General features: G+C 44.8%; 1 protein-coding gene across 1 annotated transcript in view; it reads left to right on the top strand.

Moving 5' to 3' along the window:
- tgfbr3 (transforming growth factor, beta receptor III) overlaps positions 1 to 11,942 on the top strand; it is a 111,789-nt gene extending 99,847 nt beyond the window's left edge. Inside the window, exons 15-17 of the mRNA XM_048252716.1 lie at positions 160 to 204; positions 521 to 628; positions 6,946 to 11,942. Coding sequence (XP_048108673.1) covers positions 160 to 204; positions 521 to 628; positions 6,946 to 7,064 — 272 coding nt within the window. The 3' untranslated portion in view covers positions 7,065 to 11,942. The remainder of the gene's footprint in view (positions 1 to 159; positions 205 to 520; positions 629 to 6,945) is intronic.
- The last annotated feature ends 5,270 nt before the right edge of the window (positions 11,943 to 17,212 follow it).

Here is a 17,212-nt window from a genome sequence, read left to right as displayed (position 1 = left end):
CCTTGGCTCACGTGTGAACGTGCAGCCAGACTAGATCCAGTGTTCATCCAACATTTCCCCTGACCACCCCTGCCTCTCCTCATTCTGGATGCATTTGCACATCTGACTGTTTCTCATGCCAGCAGCAGATGTTGACTAGGTGTCTTGTTTCCTTTGCAGTTATGCCCACTGAAGATGACCAGACAATAGAACCCCCAAGTGGACGTGAGTTCTCCATTATGAATGACACCTTTTATTAACACACTGGCCGCCTTATTGTCTGTGTAGGACTTTAGGCTAATTTATCCAAAATAGATATTAGGTTGACAGGTTGATTTGACTAGACAAAGTACAACTTAAAAGTGCACCAATCATCAGTATTATGTTTGCAAAGCATATTTTGTGTTATCGTTGAGAAACTTTTGTAGGTCAAGGTCAACAAATGCATAATAATTGTTACTATAAATCAGTTTCCATCTATCATGTCAGCTTTCTCTGAGTACCTGGATACTTAAGTGTGTAACCTTTGGATGTCTTACAGCCGAAAGTTATGTGCTGGACACCACGACAGTAGTGGGCATTGCCTTCGCTGCCTTCGTGATCGGAGCTCTGCTGACAGGAGCCCTCTGGTTCATCTACTCACACACAGGTCAGTCCCCCCCCCTCTCTCTCTCTTATCTATCTATCTATCTATCTATCTATCTATCTATCTATCTATCTATCTCTCCATCTACCATCTCTCTCTCTCTCTCTCTCTCACACACACACACACACACACACACACACACACACACACACACACACACACACACACACACATGAATGCATACACAAACACACCAAAAACACATGCACACATAAGCTAGAGTGAACTCGTTGAACTTGCATCAACCCGGGTATTGGCATGGAACTCAGAAATGCACTGACAGTGTTGCTGGTGACGTCATGAGTGAGTTAAAAAAGCGCTGGAAAGAATAGCAGCGGTTGCCCCCGTTCTAATGATGGAGCCAGCGAGGGCCTCTGGTGACAGCTCACAATAGCCCTTCTACTCTTTTGCCCATAAATACATCCTGTTTGTCAGCACAGGCCCCAAACTCTCCTTCCTGGCTTTGAAACGGTTGGGGGTCAACGGGAGATGTGTGACTATACATGTATGTGTGTGTGTGTGTGAGAGAGAGAGGGAGATAGAGAGAGAGAGATAGAGAATGAGTATTGTTACTGTTTTGTTTTGTGCTTTGGCAACACTGTACCTACAGTCATGCTAATAAAGTAACATTGAATTGAATTGAATTGAATTGAATTGAATTGAATTAAATTGAATTGAGAGATGTATGTATGAGAGAGTATGTGTATGTGTGTGTTGTGTGTGTATGTGACGAAGAGAGTGAGAGAAAGAGAGAGAGTGTGTGAGAGAATGTGTGTATGCTTGTGTTTGTGTGTGACAGTCAGTGGCATTCCGGGTCCGATCGGGGCCAGAGCGCGGCTGGAATTCCCCATGTCCGGCGCAGAGGGAAGGGTGTGTGTGTGGGGGGTTGTTTGGGGGGTGAAGTTGAAGCAGGGCCCACAGGAAGAAGAGGCCGCACACTCTCCGCCCGTTGGACGCCAAGAGCGCTGACCCCCGCACTGAGGCCGAGCAGAGGAAGCGCACGCTCACTCAGAGAGCGGAACCATCACACACACACACACACACACACACACACACACACACACACGGTCTCTCTCTCTCTCCTTTTCTCTCTCTCTCTCTCACACACACACACACACACACACACACACACACACACACTCTCTCTCTCTCCTTTTCTCACACACACACACACACACACACACACGCACGCATCGCACATATATGTAGGATGTGCATTTTGCACGTGTGGATACAAATGCTCAGTAGGACATATGCTCACTTTCTCTCGCTCACACAGTTGCTCACTCAATACAAATGATATCCACATACCCCCCTCCCAAACACAAACACACACAAAAATACACACACAAACACAAACATGTTTTCTCTGTCTGGTTTGCCAGTACAATTCCAGACCCACTGACCTGCTCCCCTAGGTCTGGAGTCCATGGCCATCTCTTGGAGAGGGGCACAGTGACCCACCAGCGACCAGATAAGCCACAATGGGCCATTTCCAAAAAAACACGGTCCACTGCTGGGCCTTCACCTATAGTCGCACACAGATTTGACTGCAGACAAAGATGTTGTTTGAGACATGGCATTCTCTTGTATTCTATGGATGTTGCAGGATAGTGATGAGGTTGCTGAGGTTGTTGTCTCAGCTTTGCCAGGCTGCACCCTTGGGCCACGATCAGTATTCCCCGTGGGGGAGTCATGTTCCCTCCATCCACCATTGTTTATTCTGGCCGCTCTTTAAAAACCATTACTTTATTGGACTTTTATTACTATCCTTGGGAGACTCACAAGGAAAAGAGACGCCTTGAGCCTTGAGATTGATTTGGACCGCGCTCGAAATCAGATGGACGACGTCCAAAAAAGAGCGGAGCGCAACAGGTGTAAAAAATACCCTTATGAGAGGCCTGTGAGTTTACTTTGAGGTGAGCGCTGCGCTGAAGTGGATGGAAGCATGTGGTTCTCATAAGTGGCCTGCTGTATCAAAGCCCTCCCCTGGGGGTCAGAGAGGGCACTGGCTTTGTGCTGCACCACACAATCGGAAAGTATTAACTCATAACCCTATATGGAATCACATACAGATATAAAACCCCATGACTTCTTTTCTTGTAGAGATTTCCAATGTAATCCAAAACACAAGTATATATGGGTCCTACTCTCGAAATGTATTTATATATGTATATATATGTATGTGTGTGTGTGTGTGTGTGTGTGTGTGTGTGTGTGTGTGTATATATATATATATATATATATATATATCGAGAATAGGACCCTGGCTATTTTGAAATTGCGGGAAGATGAGAACTGCAAAAATAAGCCAGAATGGAGTCCCAGTGGTGGACAAGAATGTCGGGTGGGGGCACGGCCTGCTCGCGGCCGGAGACTTCTCAGGTTTGCTCTGTTAGGCAACTCTCTGGAGCTCGTCCTCCATGTTGGCCATGAGAAATGTTGCTGACTCATGCGCTCAAAGATAGCCTTACGAGATTGCCCATGATGGCCTCTTCTGGTCGTATCATGTACTGATTGCATGTTACGCTAATATCCGTGATGCTTGTCCACAGTTTACAGCGCTTTGGCAAAACAAACATATATTTTTAGTCACGGTTGTGAAGCGAATATCAAAGTGGTATTTCAAAACCATGTAAAATAACATAATTACACTTTTTTCTTTAAAAAAGCAAAAAAAGAAACCCCTACTAGTTCAGGATATTAAAAGCAAAAGGTTTCAGAGTTACCACAGGCCTCATAGTTGATGCAAAGGTCATCTCTCTTGCAGATAGGCCCACTGTGTGGAGTCATGCAGAAGAATTTAATATTGAAATATCTGCAAGTTACTGAGGCTTAGCCACGCATCATTCCCCTCTCTCAACCCTATAATCCTCCTGGCTGTTCAGTCTCTGTATTGTCACATACAATATGTCACGCTCTTGAGATATGGTACATCACCTGCTAGGTTTGGGGACTCTGTTCAGGGCAGCAACATGAGATGCGTTTGAACAGTGCGTGTCAGTGAGTGTATTTTCATGCTCTTTTATCATCTATCAAAACTCGTGGTGGACAAGATCACTCGACACTCAATCACACTTGGGAACAGCTAGCAGTTCATCACTGTCTCTTGTTTTATGCATCACTTAAAGCGAAGGGCTACAAAGAGATAGAGGCACAGACAGGCGCAGGGACGTGACAGGACGAGGAGCAGTGAGTGACATCCTCAAAAAAGACTCACTGAAAGGGTCACATTGGAACAGAGAGTGCAGAGGGACAAGAGAGAGAGAGAGAGAGATGGAGACAGAGGGGGCTGTCTGGCTTGGGTCCAGTCATACAGAAAATGCAGTTCAAAGAGTTCAGGACAAACACACACAAACACATGCATATTCACATAGACACACATGCAGATACATGATATGCACATAACCCCCCCCCCAACAACACACACACACACACACACACACACACACACACTGTACATTCAGATACAGCCATAGACATACACACAAAACACACACACACACACACACACACACACACACACACACACACACACACACACACACACACACACAGTGTTCTCTCTGGTCATGCAGCATCACATCCCCACATCTCTGAGTCACGGGGCAGCTATGTGGTTCTGGGTAAGAGGCAGGCTGTGCACGCTCTTACCAGAGGTTGATGTCAGAGCACCCATAGATCACACTGATAGGTTAAGGAGGCTGCCCTTGGGACAAGTGGGGAGAGGGGGTTTTGGAGTGTGTGTGTGTGTGTGTGGGGGGGTGTATTGTCGGGAAGAGAAGAGAGAGGTCAGTGTCTAACCTGAACTGAGGTTACCACAGCCCCCGGTTCTGTGGTGTCAAACTGGACATGAGGGGATGCAACTGTCTTTGAGTTTGATGTGAAGGAGGAGAAATTCTGTTATCGTAATTTAGTAGTGGACAACAGAGATAGCAGATTTGGGCCTCCAGAGGAAGGCAGCTGTGTGGATGTGTGCAGGGCCGAGGGAGAGTGTGTGTGTGTGTCGTTAGCAGAGAGAGATTTCTGAGTACTGCAGGCCCTGGCTGGCTCTGTCGCATCAAAAGAGTGGGGTGTTTTGGCAACAGTGGGTTGAAAACCGAGAGCCTGCGGTGGGCAGATTGGATTCCAGCATTAAGAGGTGTGTGTGTGTGTGTGTGTGTGTGTGTGTGTGTGTGTGTGTGTGTGTGTGTGTGTGTGTGTGCGCATGTGTGTATGTGTCAGTGAGTCTGTGTCTGTGTGGGTGTGAGTCTGTCTGGGCAGCACTATTTGTTGTGTGTGTGTGTGTGTGTGTGTGTGTGTGTGTGTGTGTGTGTGTGTTTGTGTGCAGTGTGAGGCTGCATTTTTTTAGGCAGCGCTCTTTGGCAGTGCAACTCTGGCAAACATTAGTAGAACTGTGGGGCCTGGAAGAGGGAATCAGGCGGGCCCAGGGTGCGCACACACACACACACACACACACACACACAAAGACAGAACAAACAAACGCATACATACACACACAGTACAAACAATCACAAGTACATTCATAAAAGGAGAATTCAGTCATCACACACACACACGCACACACACACACATGCACACACACACACACACACACACACACACACACACACACACACACACACACACACACACACACACACACACACACACACACACATAACATGTCCACATTATGTGAAATCTCCTATAACTCATTGCTCATGCTATTGTTTGTTTTTCCTCACTCTGTATAGACTTCCAGTCCTCTGCTGCCCTAATCAAACCATTAGAGAGAGAGAAAGAGAGAGAGAGAGAGAGAGAGAGAGAAACAGTGCCAAAGCTTTCAAACAAACATGGAGCCCATTATTTTTTCTATCTTTCTGTCAGACAAGCTTTCCAAACAAATGGAAGTTGTTGTTCTTCTTGTTTTCCACTCGGCCATTTAGTGCTCAGGGACTGCGTCTCGGAGCGAAGGAATGTGAAGACGAGGAGAAGAGGGATGGATCTGGATTGTGGGCAGCCGTGGCCCACTGGTTAGCACTCTGGACTTGTAACCGGAGAGTTGCCGGTTCGAGCCCCGACCAGTGGGCTGCAGCTGAAGTGCCCTTGAGCAAGGCACCAACCTCTCACTGCTCCCCGAGCGCTGCCGTTGAAGCAGGCAGCTCACTGCGCCGGGATTAGTGTGTGCTTCACCTCACTGTGTGTTCACTGTGTGCTGTTTGTGTTTCACTAATTCACCGATTGGGTTAAATGCAGAGACCAAATTTCCCTCACGGGATCAAAAAAGTATATATACTTATACTATGTATACTATATATATCTCGGCATAGGGAGAAAGTTTACTCGGCTGGCTTGACTCCTGGCCTCTGCAGACCACAAGAAGATAACGAGGAAGAGCTTTCTTCCTCCTCCTCCTCTTTTCCCTCTTTCCTTCCCTCTGTATAGACTTCTCGCTGACCTTCATTCACTCTGTCTATCTCACTTTCACACATCTCCATTCACTTTTCCTGCTGCATGTTCTTTCCCAATCAAATTCTTTTTTTCTCTTTCTCTTTTTTTTCTCTCTCTCTCTCTCCATCTCTCCCTGTTCTTTTAACTTGAAGTCTCGAAATTGAATGGTTAGGTAGAGAAAGTTTCCTGCCTGCGTCATCGCTGGCCATAGAAGAGCTGACCACTGTGTGCTGGAGGCCAGCAGTGGTCTCTCTCTCTCTCCCCCATCAAAACGGCATGAGGCCTGCAGCCTTTCTAACGCCGCAGTCAGAACAGCATGTGCTGGCATGGCCGCCTCTCCGCACCCACACCCACACCCAGCGCCCCTCTTAAACAGGCCCAGAAACATAAAACTGTAGGCTGAGGCCCAGCACTATACGGCCAGAGACATGTTGTACAAACTGGCAGCGCAAGACCTAGCGCTTTTATGGTGTTTTTGGCCTTGGTGAAAAAGCGCAGACTAACTTGGGCTAGACGGGGCTCACGTGTCGGTTTTGGGTCTTAGCACCACAATAGGTTTGTGCTTTCCTCTCCTCCGTAGTTGGCCAACTGTGCATCGCCACAGCCACTGCCAGCGGCCTGTGAACCAGGACCTGTTCTATTACGTGATCGATACCCACTGGCCAACACACCTCCATAAAATGAACTGGTTGACCAGTAATGTATGACAGGAGTGTGCGTTTGTGTCTGTTTGCTTACATATGTAGACCCAAGTGAATTGTAATGTCCTCTACACACATCCTATGAAAGTGGGCTACTTTGTATACTATGTACTGTATGTTTGCACTCTTATTCTCCAACTCACTTCTCTCTCTCTCTCTCTCTTTCTCTCTCACTCTCTCTCTCAGGTGGTCCAGCCAGTCGGCAGCAACCGCCCAAATCTCAGCCGGCCTCGGAAAACAGCAGTGCTGCCCACAGCATCGGCAGCACGCAAAGCACACCCTGCTCCAGCAGCAGCAATGCGTAGCCCAGGGGGAGAACCCAAGAGAACCCAAGAGAACCCATCCGAATGCTGGAGAACCATCATGTGAACGCCTGCACAGAACGAGCACAGCACATCACTCAATGTCTGCAGGTGCCAGGGGAAAAGCAGACCTTTATCTGACCACAATTCTGTAAATATAAGTAAAATCTATTGTAGAAATGAATATATACATATACAGATGTAAAGTAAATTTAAGTAAGATATATTTATTAGAAATAACATTGAGATATATTGATGAGTCCCGCGTGGGAACCTATTCTGCATTGTGAGAGCAAAGCAGGGTGTCTAAAAAAGTTAACTAAAGACAAGCAGAAGTATTTTTAGGGGCATGTAGCAAACTTAACACACAAACACAAACTCCACCCTGCTGAACCCGGTCCATCATATTTCTGAGAAGTCCTTGAGAATGTGTGACAGTACTACTGCAGTTGCAAGGGCTATTTTGGGCTTGTTAGCACACACATGACCCGAAGTGGCACCAAGGTCTCAAAAGTCCAGTGCTGAACTTTAAATGCTAAAACTAGAAGCCAAAAACAGAAGAGGGTGATAAATACCGCTGTGTATTTTGATTGTGAAGTGCTGCTTTGTGAAGTGCTAAGCCACAAAGGGGGACATTGGTCCTCTTTTTTTAAATGTATTTTTCTACCATATATGGTGTAGTTTAGACTACATACAGATGTCTGTTTACACCACTCATTCTTGAGACAGCGCTACAAGTCAAACCACAAAATCTCCACCAATCTCCTCTTCATCTCTTTAGATCAGCCCCACGCTACCTTTTTTAACCACTGATATAAAGTATAACTATATATAAACATTGTTTTATGATTCCTGATAGCAATATACAGTATATCTTATTTCTGCCAAGAAATCTAAATTATGTGAAAAATATATGAAGCATAATATGCATGCTTCATAATTAAGTTGGTTAGCAAGAAGTTCTGGTTTTGATTATGGACGGGTATTATCTCGTTGTACATTTGCTACAATGACAATTAAGCTCATTCATTCATTCATTATTTCTAATGTCCACTAAGGCTCAAGACTGACTGGCGTAGGCTGGCATCAGAAGAGGCATTCTATTCCTATCAGACATAATCGCCTGTGTTGTAAAGTGATGTATATTTTTGTGAATATTGTACATAGGAGAGAGTTACTCACTAACAAAGCTACAAGATGTGAGTATATAGTGTTGTGAAAAGGTGAACGGCTAGTATTCCCCAAAGATTTCATGCTTCATGTGCGACTGACAGTGATTGAAAGCTAGCTTTGAGACAAAGTGGAAAGAATACAGGAAGCTAAACCAGTTACATACATGTAGTACAGTATTCGGAGTAACTATCTCCAAAATTGAATGTGACCAAAATATCCTTGAGAAACATTAATTCATAATAGTAGAATCCATTTGCAAAATCACCCAAGCCACCTTGAGCTGAAATCAATCAAAAGTGGGCACGCAAAGTAGACTGTTGTCCAGTTTTTTTTTTTCCAGGAGGCCACACAGTCCCACATCATATCAGGTAAATAGCGACACCTGTCGTGATGCACGCATAGCCTTATTCCATGATGTTTATCATATCAGCACCACATTGGCCCTGTGCTGTGAATTACATTTTAAATATACGTAACTGATCCACGGTCTGTGAAGTCTCCAGACAAGGACAGACATCCTCAAGTGTATCATGGGGCCACTAGGGCCTGTGAGCTCCTAGCACTGACAAATCTAAGGGCATTCAGTTTCAATGTAGAAACTCATATCTCTCATCCAAGTCTGTGAGCATGAAATATAAGACAGTTAATGGGCACTTAGAATGGACGGGGCAAGCAAGTTTTAATGGACGTTCTGTTATTTCTCATTCTTTTTATTTGTTACTTTTTTTTTTTGCTTGTTATGTGTTGATGAAAAGCCAAGAAAAAAACCCACCGTCGTGAAACCACATGAATGTGTCTTCATTTTCTTTTATTCTGTATCGTTGTGGAGATAAAAAATGGTTTCTGTTTTAAAAGTGGTATTATTTTCTAAAGCAAGAACGGCAGGCGGGGGGAACCAGTTTGCTCTGTACACTGTATACTGTGTATATTTTGAGAAGTGAAACGTCCTTCCCCCACTAAGATCATATTTACACAAACTGTATTTGTATCAGATCCTATGCGTGTGTGCTATCGCTTGCTGCATACTAATCTATAGAATGTATTCTCGAAGCTGACAAGCTGTTGTTATGTCCTCCGAGAGAGTGTGTAAAACAGAGTATATAAATATAAATATATATATATATATATATATATTTGTGTAAAGTTTATATTTTTGAAGGTATATTCCCAGAGCCAACTTATAAAAATATTCTCTCTAAGCATACTGTGAATTTTGTGCGCTTGCTCTGATTTCTTTTTTGTCTGTTTTATCTGTTTGTCTAAAGGGAGTTGACTGAAACCCCTGGAAGTGTGTTTTTGGTGTTTCCAGGCAGATGAATCTCTGAGACTACCTGGGTTAGAGACTTTTTCAATTGAACTGAATTGAAAAAAGACAAATGCAACCTTTTGTATTTATATAAAGTGGTAAAAAGTAAAATAAAATATAGTGCATTGCCATACTATTATTCCGATTGCTGCCATCTTGTAAGAAGAAAGTCCGGACAAGTCGATTACTAAACTCTCCTCCTTTTGCGTCCATTGACAGTAGTTTGCGCGGCATTCGGTAATAAACTTGTGCGGACTTCTCATCCCCTGGTAATGCACTGACTGCACAAACAGTCCTTTTTATACCCTTCCTGTACACTTACCAAGTTAAACATTACTCTGTGTTGTCTGTAGGGCCTTTATTTTGAGCCTTATCAGTGGCTTAAAGTAAAGATTAACTTTGATGTATAGCGAGCTTGTACCCAAAGCTATTGCTATTTTATTTCATTGTTAATGCAAATTCCGGTCTTACTACTGCGATTTACATAGTATTGGTGCCCAACGAAAGTTCACACTTCATTATTATCCAAAAATAGAGGTTATTCTTAGACCGGAGTTGTCCTTTAAGCTTAGCCAGCCCATATTTTCATACTATAAATTTACAGCCTGTCAGCAAACATTTTCAGTTTGTGCATTGTGCAATGTGGTATTTTTATACCACGATTCCAATTATATTTGTAAGTGCTTATATGTCTATTTAGACTTTTGTAATGTGTGCAATGCTAAATCTGTGACGTTGACTATAACATTGAAAAGTCTCAGTATTTGAAAAACAGTAACTCTCAGCTTAGATAGCCGTTAACTCTGAAACAGATCTGAGCACCTCAGGGCCAGATCCATGTGAGAGTTATATGGTACCAATGGTTTCAGTCAGCTTTCTCCAATCCTCCCTTTCTGTTTGTGTCTTTGTTGGTCATGAATATGCCTTCTGGAGGCTTTCAATGCTGTCATTATGAAAGTGTGTGTGTGTGTGTGTGTGTGGTGTGTGTGTGTGCGTTTTTACTTTTTTGTTTTTCTGAGAGTTAAATGTAAATGTAATCACACCTAAGCTGTTAAATGCCTGAAACCTGAGTAGAGGTCAGTGGTGTTGTATATATGCTAAGGGGCTAAAATGCTGGAATGAGTCTGTCTGTAAGATATACGGTTGGCAATGACCATACCCCTGAACCATTCCCACATCTGTGTCCCCACTCCCTTGCTTACCCTCAACAAGTTTGTAAGTAACCCACCCAAAAACTAGAGCAAGTTCACTGTGTTAAATGTACTCCCCCATCTCCATGAATTAGAGGAGAACCCGTCTCCCTTTGTGTGCTCCACTTAGTGCCCTGACCCATCCCTGTGCTGATGACCAGCTAATCAACACAGTCAACATGTGGGTTAGGGCATGTAGAACTTCCAAATCAAACTCAGAACCTTTTCATTAGAGGGCATTAGATTTGAAATACTACGCCAGTGTCTGTGGTTCTCTCTGAGGTTACCCCGTTGGAGTCTCCCCTTAGCCCTGGTATTAGTTTGCAGATGTTCTGTGCTGAGCTGACTGGTGGGGGATTGGAGATAGAAGGAGAACGGGGGTTTGGTGGTTTCTGCTTCATGTTCCGTACCCCTGGTTTTGTGGGGATGGGGGGCCCTGAGCCTGGCAGGCAGCCTACACTAGGAGGGCTGGATGTGTGTGCCCAGCAAAGCAAAGCCCCTCTCAAATGCTGATTGTACTTTCTAATGGTGTTTGCGTTTGAATGTTTTTGTGTTTCATCTACCTCAGTATTGTTGCTGTTGTATGTCGTATGTGTGAGTGTGTGCAGATGTCTGTGTGTTGGGTGCTAGAAGTACCCGTGTGTGTGTGTGTGTGTGTGTGTGTGTGTGTGTGTGTGTGTGTGTGTGTGTGTGTGTGTGTGTGTGTAGTGCGTGCGTGCATGTGTGTGTGTTTGTAAAACAGTTCAGTTTGTGGTTTTGGGGGAGCGATGTAAAGCTTGGGCCATTGAATCACATATGAGCATGGTGTTCATATTTTTTCCCCTTTCTCTCTTTCTGTTTGCGTGTTTGTTCATGGTTCAGTCTTTTCATATATCCAATGTTGTTTTCATCTTCCAAACCAAGAGCTTGGATCATTTTATGAGATAATCCAATGAAAGCAGTAAAGACCCATTATTTTACAACAGGCCGCCAGCTTTTGTGTGAAATGTGAAATAAAAAGGCTAGCAACCCAAGCAGGCTTTCTATCCCATGCCAGTCCCAGTTTCCCCTGGGCTCAAAGTTATTTTGTTGATGAGGGCTTGTTTATTTTTTATTTTTTTCAGTCTACTAAAAGCATTTTTTCTTTCTTTGTAAATAATTTACGCTGTAAATATGCATGCTGTTTGTATGTTCTGTATAGACCTAATAATAAATATGTATAATCTCTCAAAATGTCTTGTTTGTCCTTGATTTTCAGAAAACACTCACTCTATTGTCTCTCTGAGCCTCTCCTTCTCTCTCTCTCTCTCTCTCTCTCTCTCTCTGTCTCTCTCTCTCTCTCCCTCTCTCTGACTCTACGGCCTTATTTGGCGTGAGCGGAGGAAGGCTGTGAAGGCCCTGGATGAGTGCTGTGTTTCCTTAGCTTAGCTCCTATCTCTCGTCTCAATAAATCAGTCTCAGTCTCAGTTTGTCTCCAGGCTTGTTGGGGTGTCCGGCAAACAATCGATTGTTCTAATCGTCCGTGTGTTAGACTTGGCATGTCGCTGCAGAGCTCTCCATCCCAGTCTAGGTCTGGGCCCCTTCACTGAGGTCATAGCATGATGCAGACCATGTGGGGGCCTGGCGTAAGGACTGGGTGAGGATGCAATCAACCAACGCGATACACACACTCACATACACACACACACACACACACACACACACACACACACACACACACCAGAGCAAACAGCACTCCCTGAAGTTCATTATCCATGCATTCATACTTCACACAAAAGCCATCCCTGAGGCGCAGCTAACCTTTGCTCACTGTTAAGAAAGGGAAAACATGAGGGATAGAAGGAGAGAGAGAAAGAGAGGGAGAAAAAAAGACATGGGCCCCAAACAAATCTGGACGAAGGTTCTATGACATCATGCAGCTGTGTGTCCGGCCACGTTTCTCCCTCACCACTACAGGGCAGAGGTTCTGGAAACAAGGCCCATGTGGCACATGATGTCACCCCATGCGATCCTTCCTCTTGGTCCAAACTGATGTTCCTCCGAGGGGTTCCCACGACGCTTTGCGGCTCCCCTGCCCTGATTGACCTATACCCCACCTCGCCCCATTCGCCTGCTCAGGAGACGGGTCACCCTTTGATGACCTCATCAGCGTGTTTGTTTACCCACTCCCCTTCCCTGCTGCTTATTTGTTCACCTTTGGAGAGGCCGATCCAGATGTGCAGATCACAGGCGCACGTAATGAGATCTCCTCTCCAAGCATGGAGGGAGGTGAGGAGAGGGCTAGAAGGAAAGGATGAAGTAGCACTGCTTTCAACTCCTAAGCCCCTCTCTCTCACTCTCTTGCTCTCTCTCTCTCTCTCTCTCTCTCTCTCCTTTTCTCTTCCTCTCTCTCTCTCTATCTCTCTCGGCGTGTTTAATCTTCTCCACAGAGCTTTAGATTCACCCGATTTGTGTTGTTTTATCAACAAAGATCCCAAATAGAGTCCAGCCATAACTAGGTCAGCCCTGTTTATTTAGAGCTTCACTCATTCTCATCCTCGTCTCTGTGTCTGTGTGTGTGTGTGTGTGTGTGTGTGTATGAGGTTGTGTATGTGAGGGCTGATCCTGACCTGAACACCTCTCGGCACGGTACCACTTCCTTCAGCAAGGCCAGAGAACCACTCAAGGGAAAGCATCCCCAAAGTGTGCATTCATCTCACATAACCTTGCTATAAGGGAGTGTTGGGAGCTGGAGCAACAAGTAGTGAATCACTCACTGTTGTCCAAAATAATCACTTGATTCAAGCTGGAAATGTTTATGCTAAATGGTTAAATGACTGACAGAGAAGACAGATGAAGAGAGAGCGGAGGTGAGATGATCTCAGTGAAATAAAGAAACCTCATTCTCTGATTACAGAGAATTGCCGGGAAAACACTGACTTGCTTTGCACAATTGTGAAAGTTGTGGAATACCATGGAATTATGAAATACCAACTGAAAAAGCAGGTACAGATTGGACATTATTTCTGATAAATTGCACACTGCTGCCCTTCATCTCCTGTAGCATTTGATCAGTGAGTCATTCCGTGTCAAATCAGATAAGGTTGTTGCTGCACCATCTCAGATTTTGTTCAAATCATCAATGGGTCCTAAAACCAAGGCCTGTGAAATATTTTTGTGCAAATCTTCTGTCTTCATATCTTTTTCAGACCTTGAAATTCTTTTATTGAAAAACACATTCCATGTTTGGGCATTTATATCTTGACAAATATTTTCCCTTAGCCTCCTCAAGTTTTCTAGGGTGGAAGACCAACTCATAATAAGCATGTGTAAACAATTTAAAGTCTGTATTAAATGTCTTCTTGAAAAGGCCCTAGATTTTGGAAAAATTTGCATTTAGTGTGATATTGAGGGTTTTATAATAAAATGGCAGGAACTGATTTTACCCACCATGGCTATAGACTTGGCTGGGTATGAAGTTCATTTATATTTTCATCTGCATAAAATGTGTATTCAGTATATGTTTATATCTTTACTGTACCTATATATCCATAAGAAAGTCATTTGTTCTCCAGACGCCAGCCTATATTTATGCTACACAGTTTATATACTGGAGCAATGTTGAAAGATACCTTCCTTAAATAGTCCTATAGCCTTTTGCTGAGGCAGTTGTACCTACAGGTTGTCAAGCATGTCTTCCTAGCTTCATTATTATGAGAGAAAACCAAAGGAACCAGAGCATTCATCCATGTCACACCTTTCCTGTCGCTGCCTCAATCCCGACCACAGAGGCCGCTTTCATGACACCAACCAATCAGCCAACCAATCAACCAATCTCCTCTCTTCCTGCTTCACACAGATGGGAACCTGGTATTGGGAGTTGCAAACCTTCTCCTAAGTTAAACAGCCATGTGCTTTTCACGAGTGGCTGACGAGGAGGACGAGGGCGGGGGAGGCTGTTTTGGAAGAGGCCCTCGCTACATTCCAGCAGCAGCCCACCCACAGCTCCAAAAAAAGGTGCCACCCTGGATCTGGCCGCTGGGCTGGACGCCCGAAGAGACCTGAGGGATGTTTGACAGGTCTGGAATCAGCCTTGGGCCTCCCTTCTCACCCCCACCCCTTTCAAACCAACTGTAATCCAGCTCTTGGGGATTCTGGCACCAGTTACAGTACTGTAGACCTTGGAGCGGGTCAGGTCACCTTGAGACCACAGCCACAGTCATGCAGGTGGGCAGTGGAGAAAGTGGGGCAGGGAGTGTAGTGGTCAGTGGTGGTGTTGCTGCAATCCCAGTAAAGAAGTGAATGTCATATATGTCTAGTGCCCAAAATGTCTGATGCCATCAGTGTCAAATGTCTAAGGTGTCTGAAATATGTATGTTTGTATGTGCCATCCTGTGCCTGTAACCATGTATGATGAAAACGTAGGAAACTGTGACAAAGAAAGGGGACAACTAATAGGTGTTTGGTGTTTTGTCTTCCAGGCAGCGCTGCATGGAAGGCACTAGGGTTAGGGTTAAGGTTTAGGGTTAGGTGTCTTGAAGTCGACGGTCGCAGCGCTGCCTTGAAGTCGACGGTGGGGGCTTAAAACACCATCGACCCAACTAATAAACTAACTAACTGAAAGAGCAGGATCTGTGTGTGCAGGTCTGTGACTGAGTGTGCGCTCTACGGATTGGCTTTGTGTTTCTGTGGAACAGGCCAGCTGATGTCGTTCATCAGCGCTGGCCTGATGAAGTGGTGTGGAGGGGAATCAGCTGGAGGAGCGGAGCTGGAGTGCAGCGGAGTGGACTGAAGTCCCCCGGCTGGAATGAGGTCCTGCTCCCCCTGGACCCTCTGCAGAGCTGTGTGATCATGGGGCACTGAGAAGTCATATTAGCCCTCTATGGCCCTCTCTCAAAGACCCCTTTATACTTGACTTTGCGCATTCAAGTGGCTCCAGGTTTCACAGGAATGGATAGGTTATTACCCTTCACTTCAAAGTGAAGAATACGTGGAATTAATAAAAATTATCTTTCATGAAGGGTACTTCAAGGTCAGGGTGTTTACGCAATCCAATAAAGCAAAATGTATGATGTTGTGGCCTCAGGACAGGAGACAACCAGCTGGACATAAGCAGAGTGATGATATCAGTGCTTAAGCCAATACAGATTGGTGGATAATAGTTGGATGAGTTTCCAGAGTCCATTATCACAGGACGAGGGTTCTATAACTGCTTAATACGAAATGCATCTGTAACACAGCTGTCTGGAGCAAGCAAACACTTCGCTTGGACTTCAAAACAGAATTACTTTCAAAATTGGCGTTAGGCTCTTATGTTTTGGGAATCACTCCAATAAATGATCTCAGAACTGTGATGCCGCTGCGTGAAGATTGTCCTCATCCATTCACATTAGCACACTTTCAGAGCTCGGGTCAAACATCAGCTTGTGATGGTCCAGTTGTCGCTGCTTCAACAACACACTTGAGAGTTCCAGTCTGCCATCGACTTTGTGTTAACCTTTTCTTTCCTCACCCACCCCCAACCCCACCCCCTCTCTGTGTCACTCACTCTTCACCTGTTCACCTGTTCACATTAGACACCTAAAATACTAGATTGAATACAAACCAGGTGTCGCACCTGTACCACAAATAAATCGAGGCAAGGCACACGTCTTGCCTCACCTGCAAGTCATCACCTCCAATATCTCCCGTCTTAAATCCTACAATAAGCTCGCGCGACCACCCTTCCTCTGACAGTTTCTAAGTTTAGCTGAGAGGTTGCAGCTGGTTGTACCGTGCCACAGGAGGTTTCATATTTACTAGCTACATGTGACGCGGCGGCTTCCAGCGTCCATAAAACCGCTTCAGCGCGCTGGCTGAGCCGCTGGCCGTGTTTTGATTGCGGTGGCCGGGGCGCAGGGTGTATATTTTCTTGAGGGGGGCAGTGGAGGGCTGTAGGGCTTCTAAATGGCTGGAAAGACTGGAGCGCCTCCAACCAGCGTAACCAGCGTCCAACACGTAATGAAAGCACTCAATCAAAAAAGGTAGGAAAAAAAATATGCAGAATGGGGTTCAGGGTGATATACGTGTGTGTACTTTCACACAGAAACGCACATGCGTGCATATTCAATCATATACAGTACATATACTAATGCATGTACAAAAACACTCAAATTCACATACATGTATATACATGCAAATATTTACAAATGCAATTTACTGTATGTAACACACATAGACACATGCACATTTACCATATACAGTAGATCAACACACACATGAACACACACACACACATGAACACACACACACACACACAAGCACTCTTTTAACCACGTTAAAAGAAAAACACTCCTTAAAACATTTGCAAATATCCATTACAACAGGGTGAAAAAAAATAAGAAAAACACCACTTATTCTCCACTGACGCCATCTACTATGCGTCTCTATTTGGGTAACACGCCTTATCTCTCCCAAAGCTGTTTATGCCGCTGCTTATCACAACTGGGGCTGGAGACGCTGGGGTGAGTGCAGGAATGGCCACC

The sequence above is a fragment of the Alosa alosa genome, chromosome 9, assembly GCF_017589495.1.
Source record: "Alosa alosa isolate M-15738 ecotype Scorff River chromosome 9, AALO_Geno_1.1, whole genome shotgun sequence".
Taxonomy (NCBI): Eukaryota; Metazoa; Chordata; class Actinopteri; order Clupeiformes; family Clupeidae; genus Alosa; species Alosa alosa.
The sequence above is the reverse complement of the archived record's forward strand: the minus strand, read 5'-3'. Positions and strand labels throughout refer to the sequence as shown.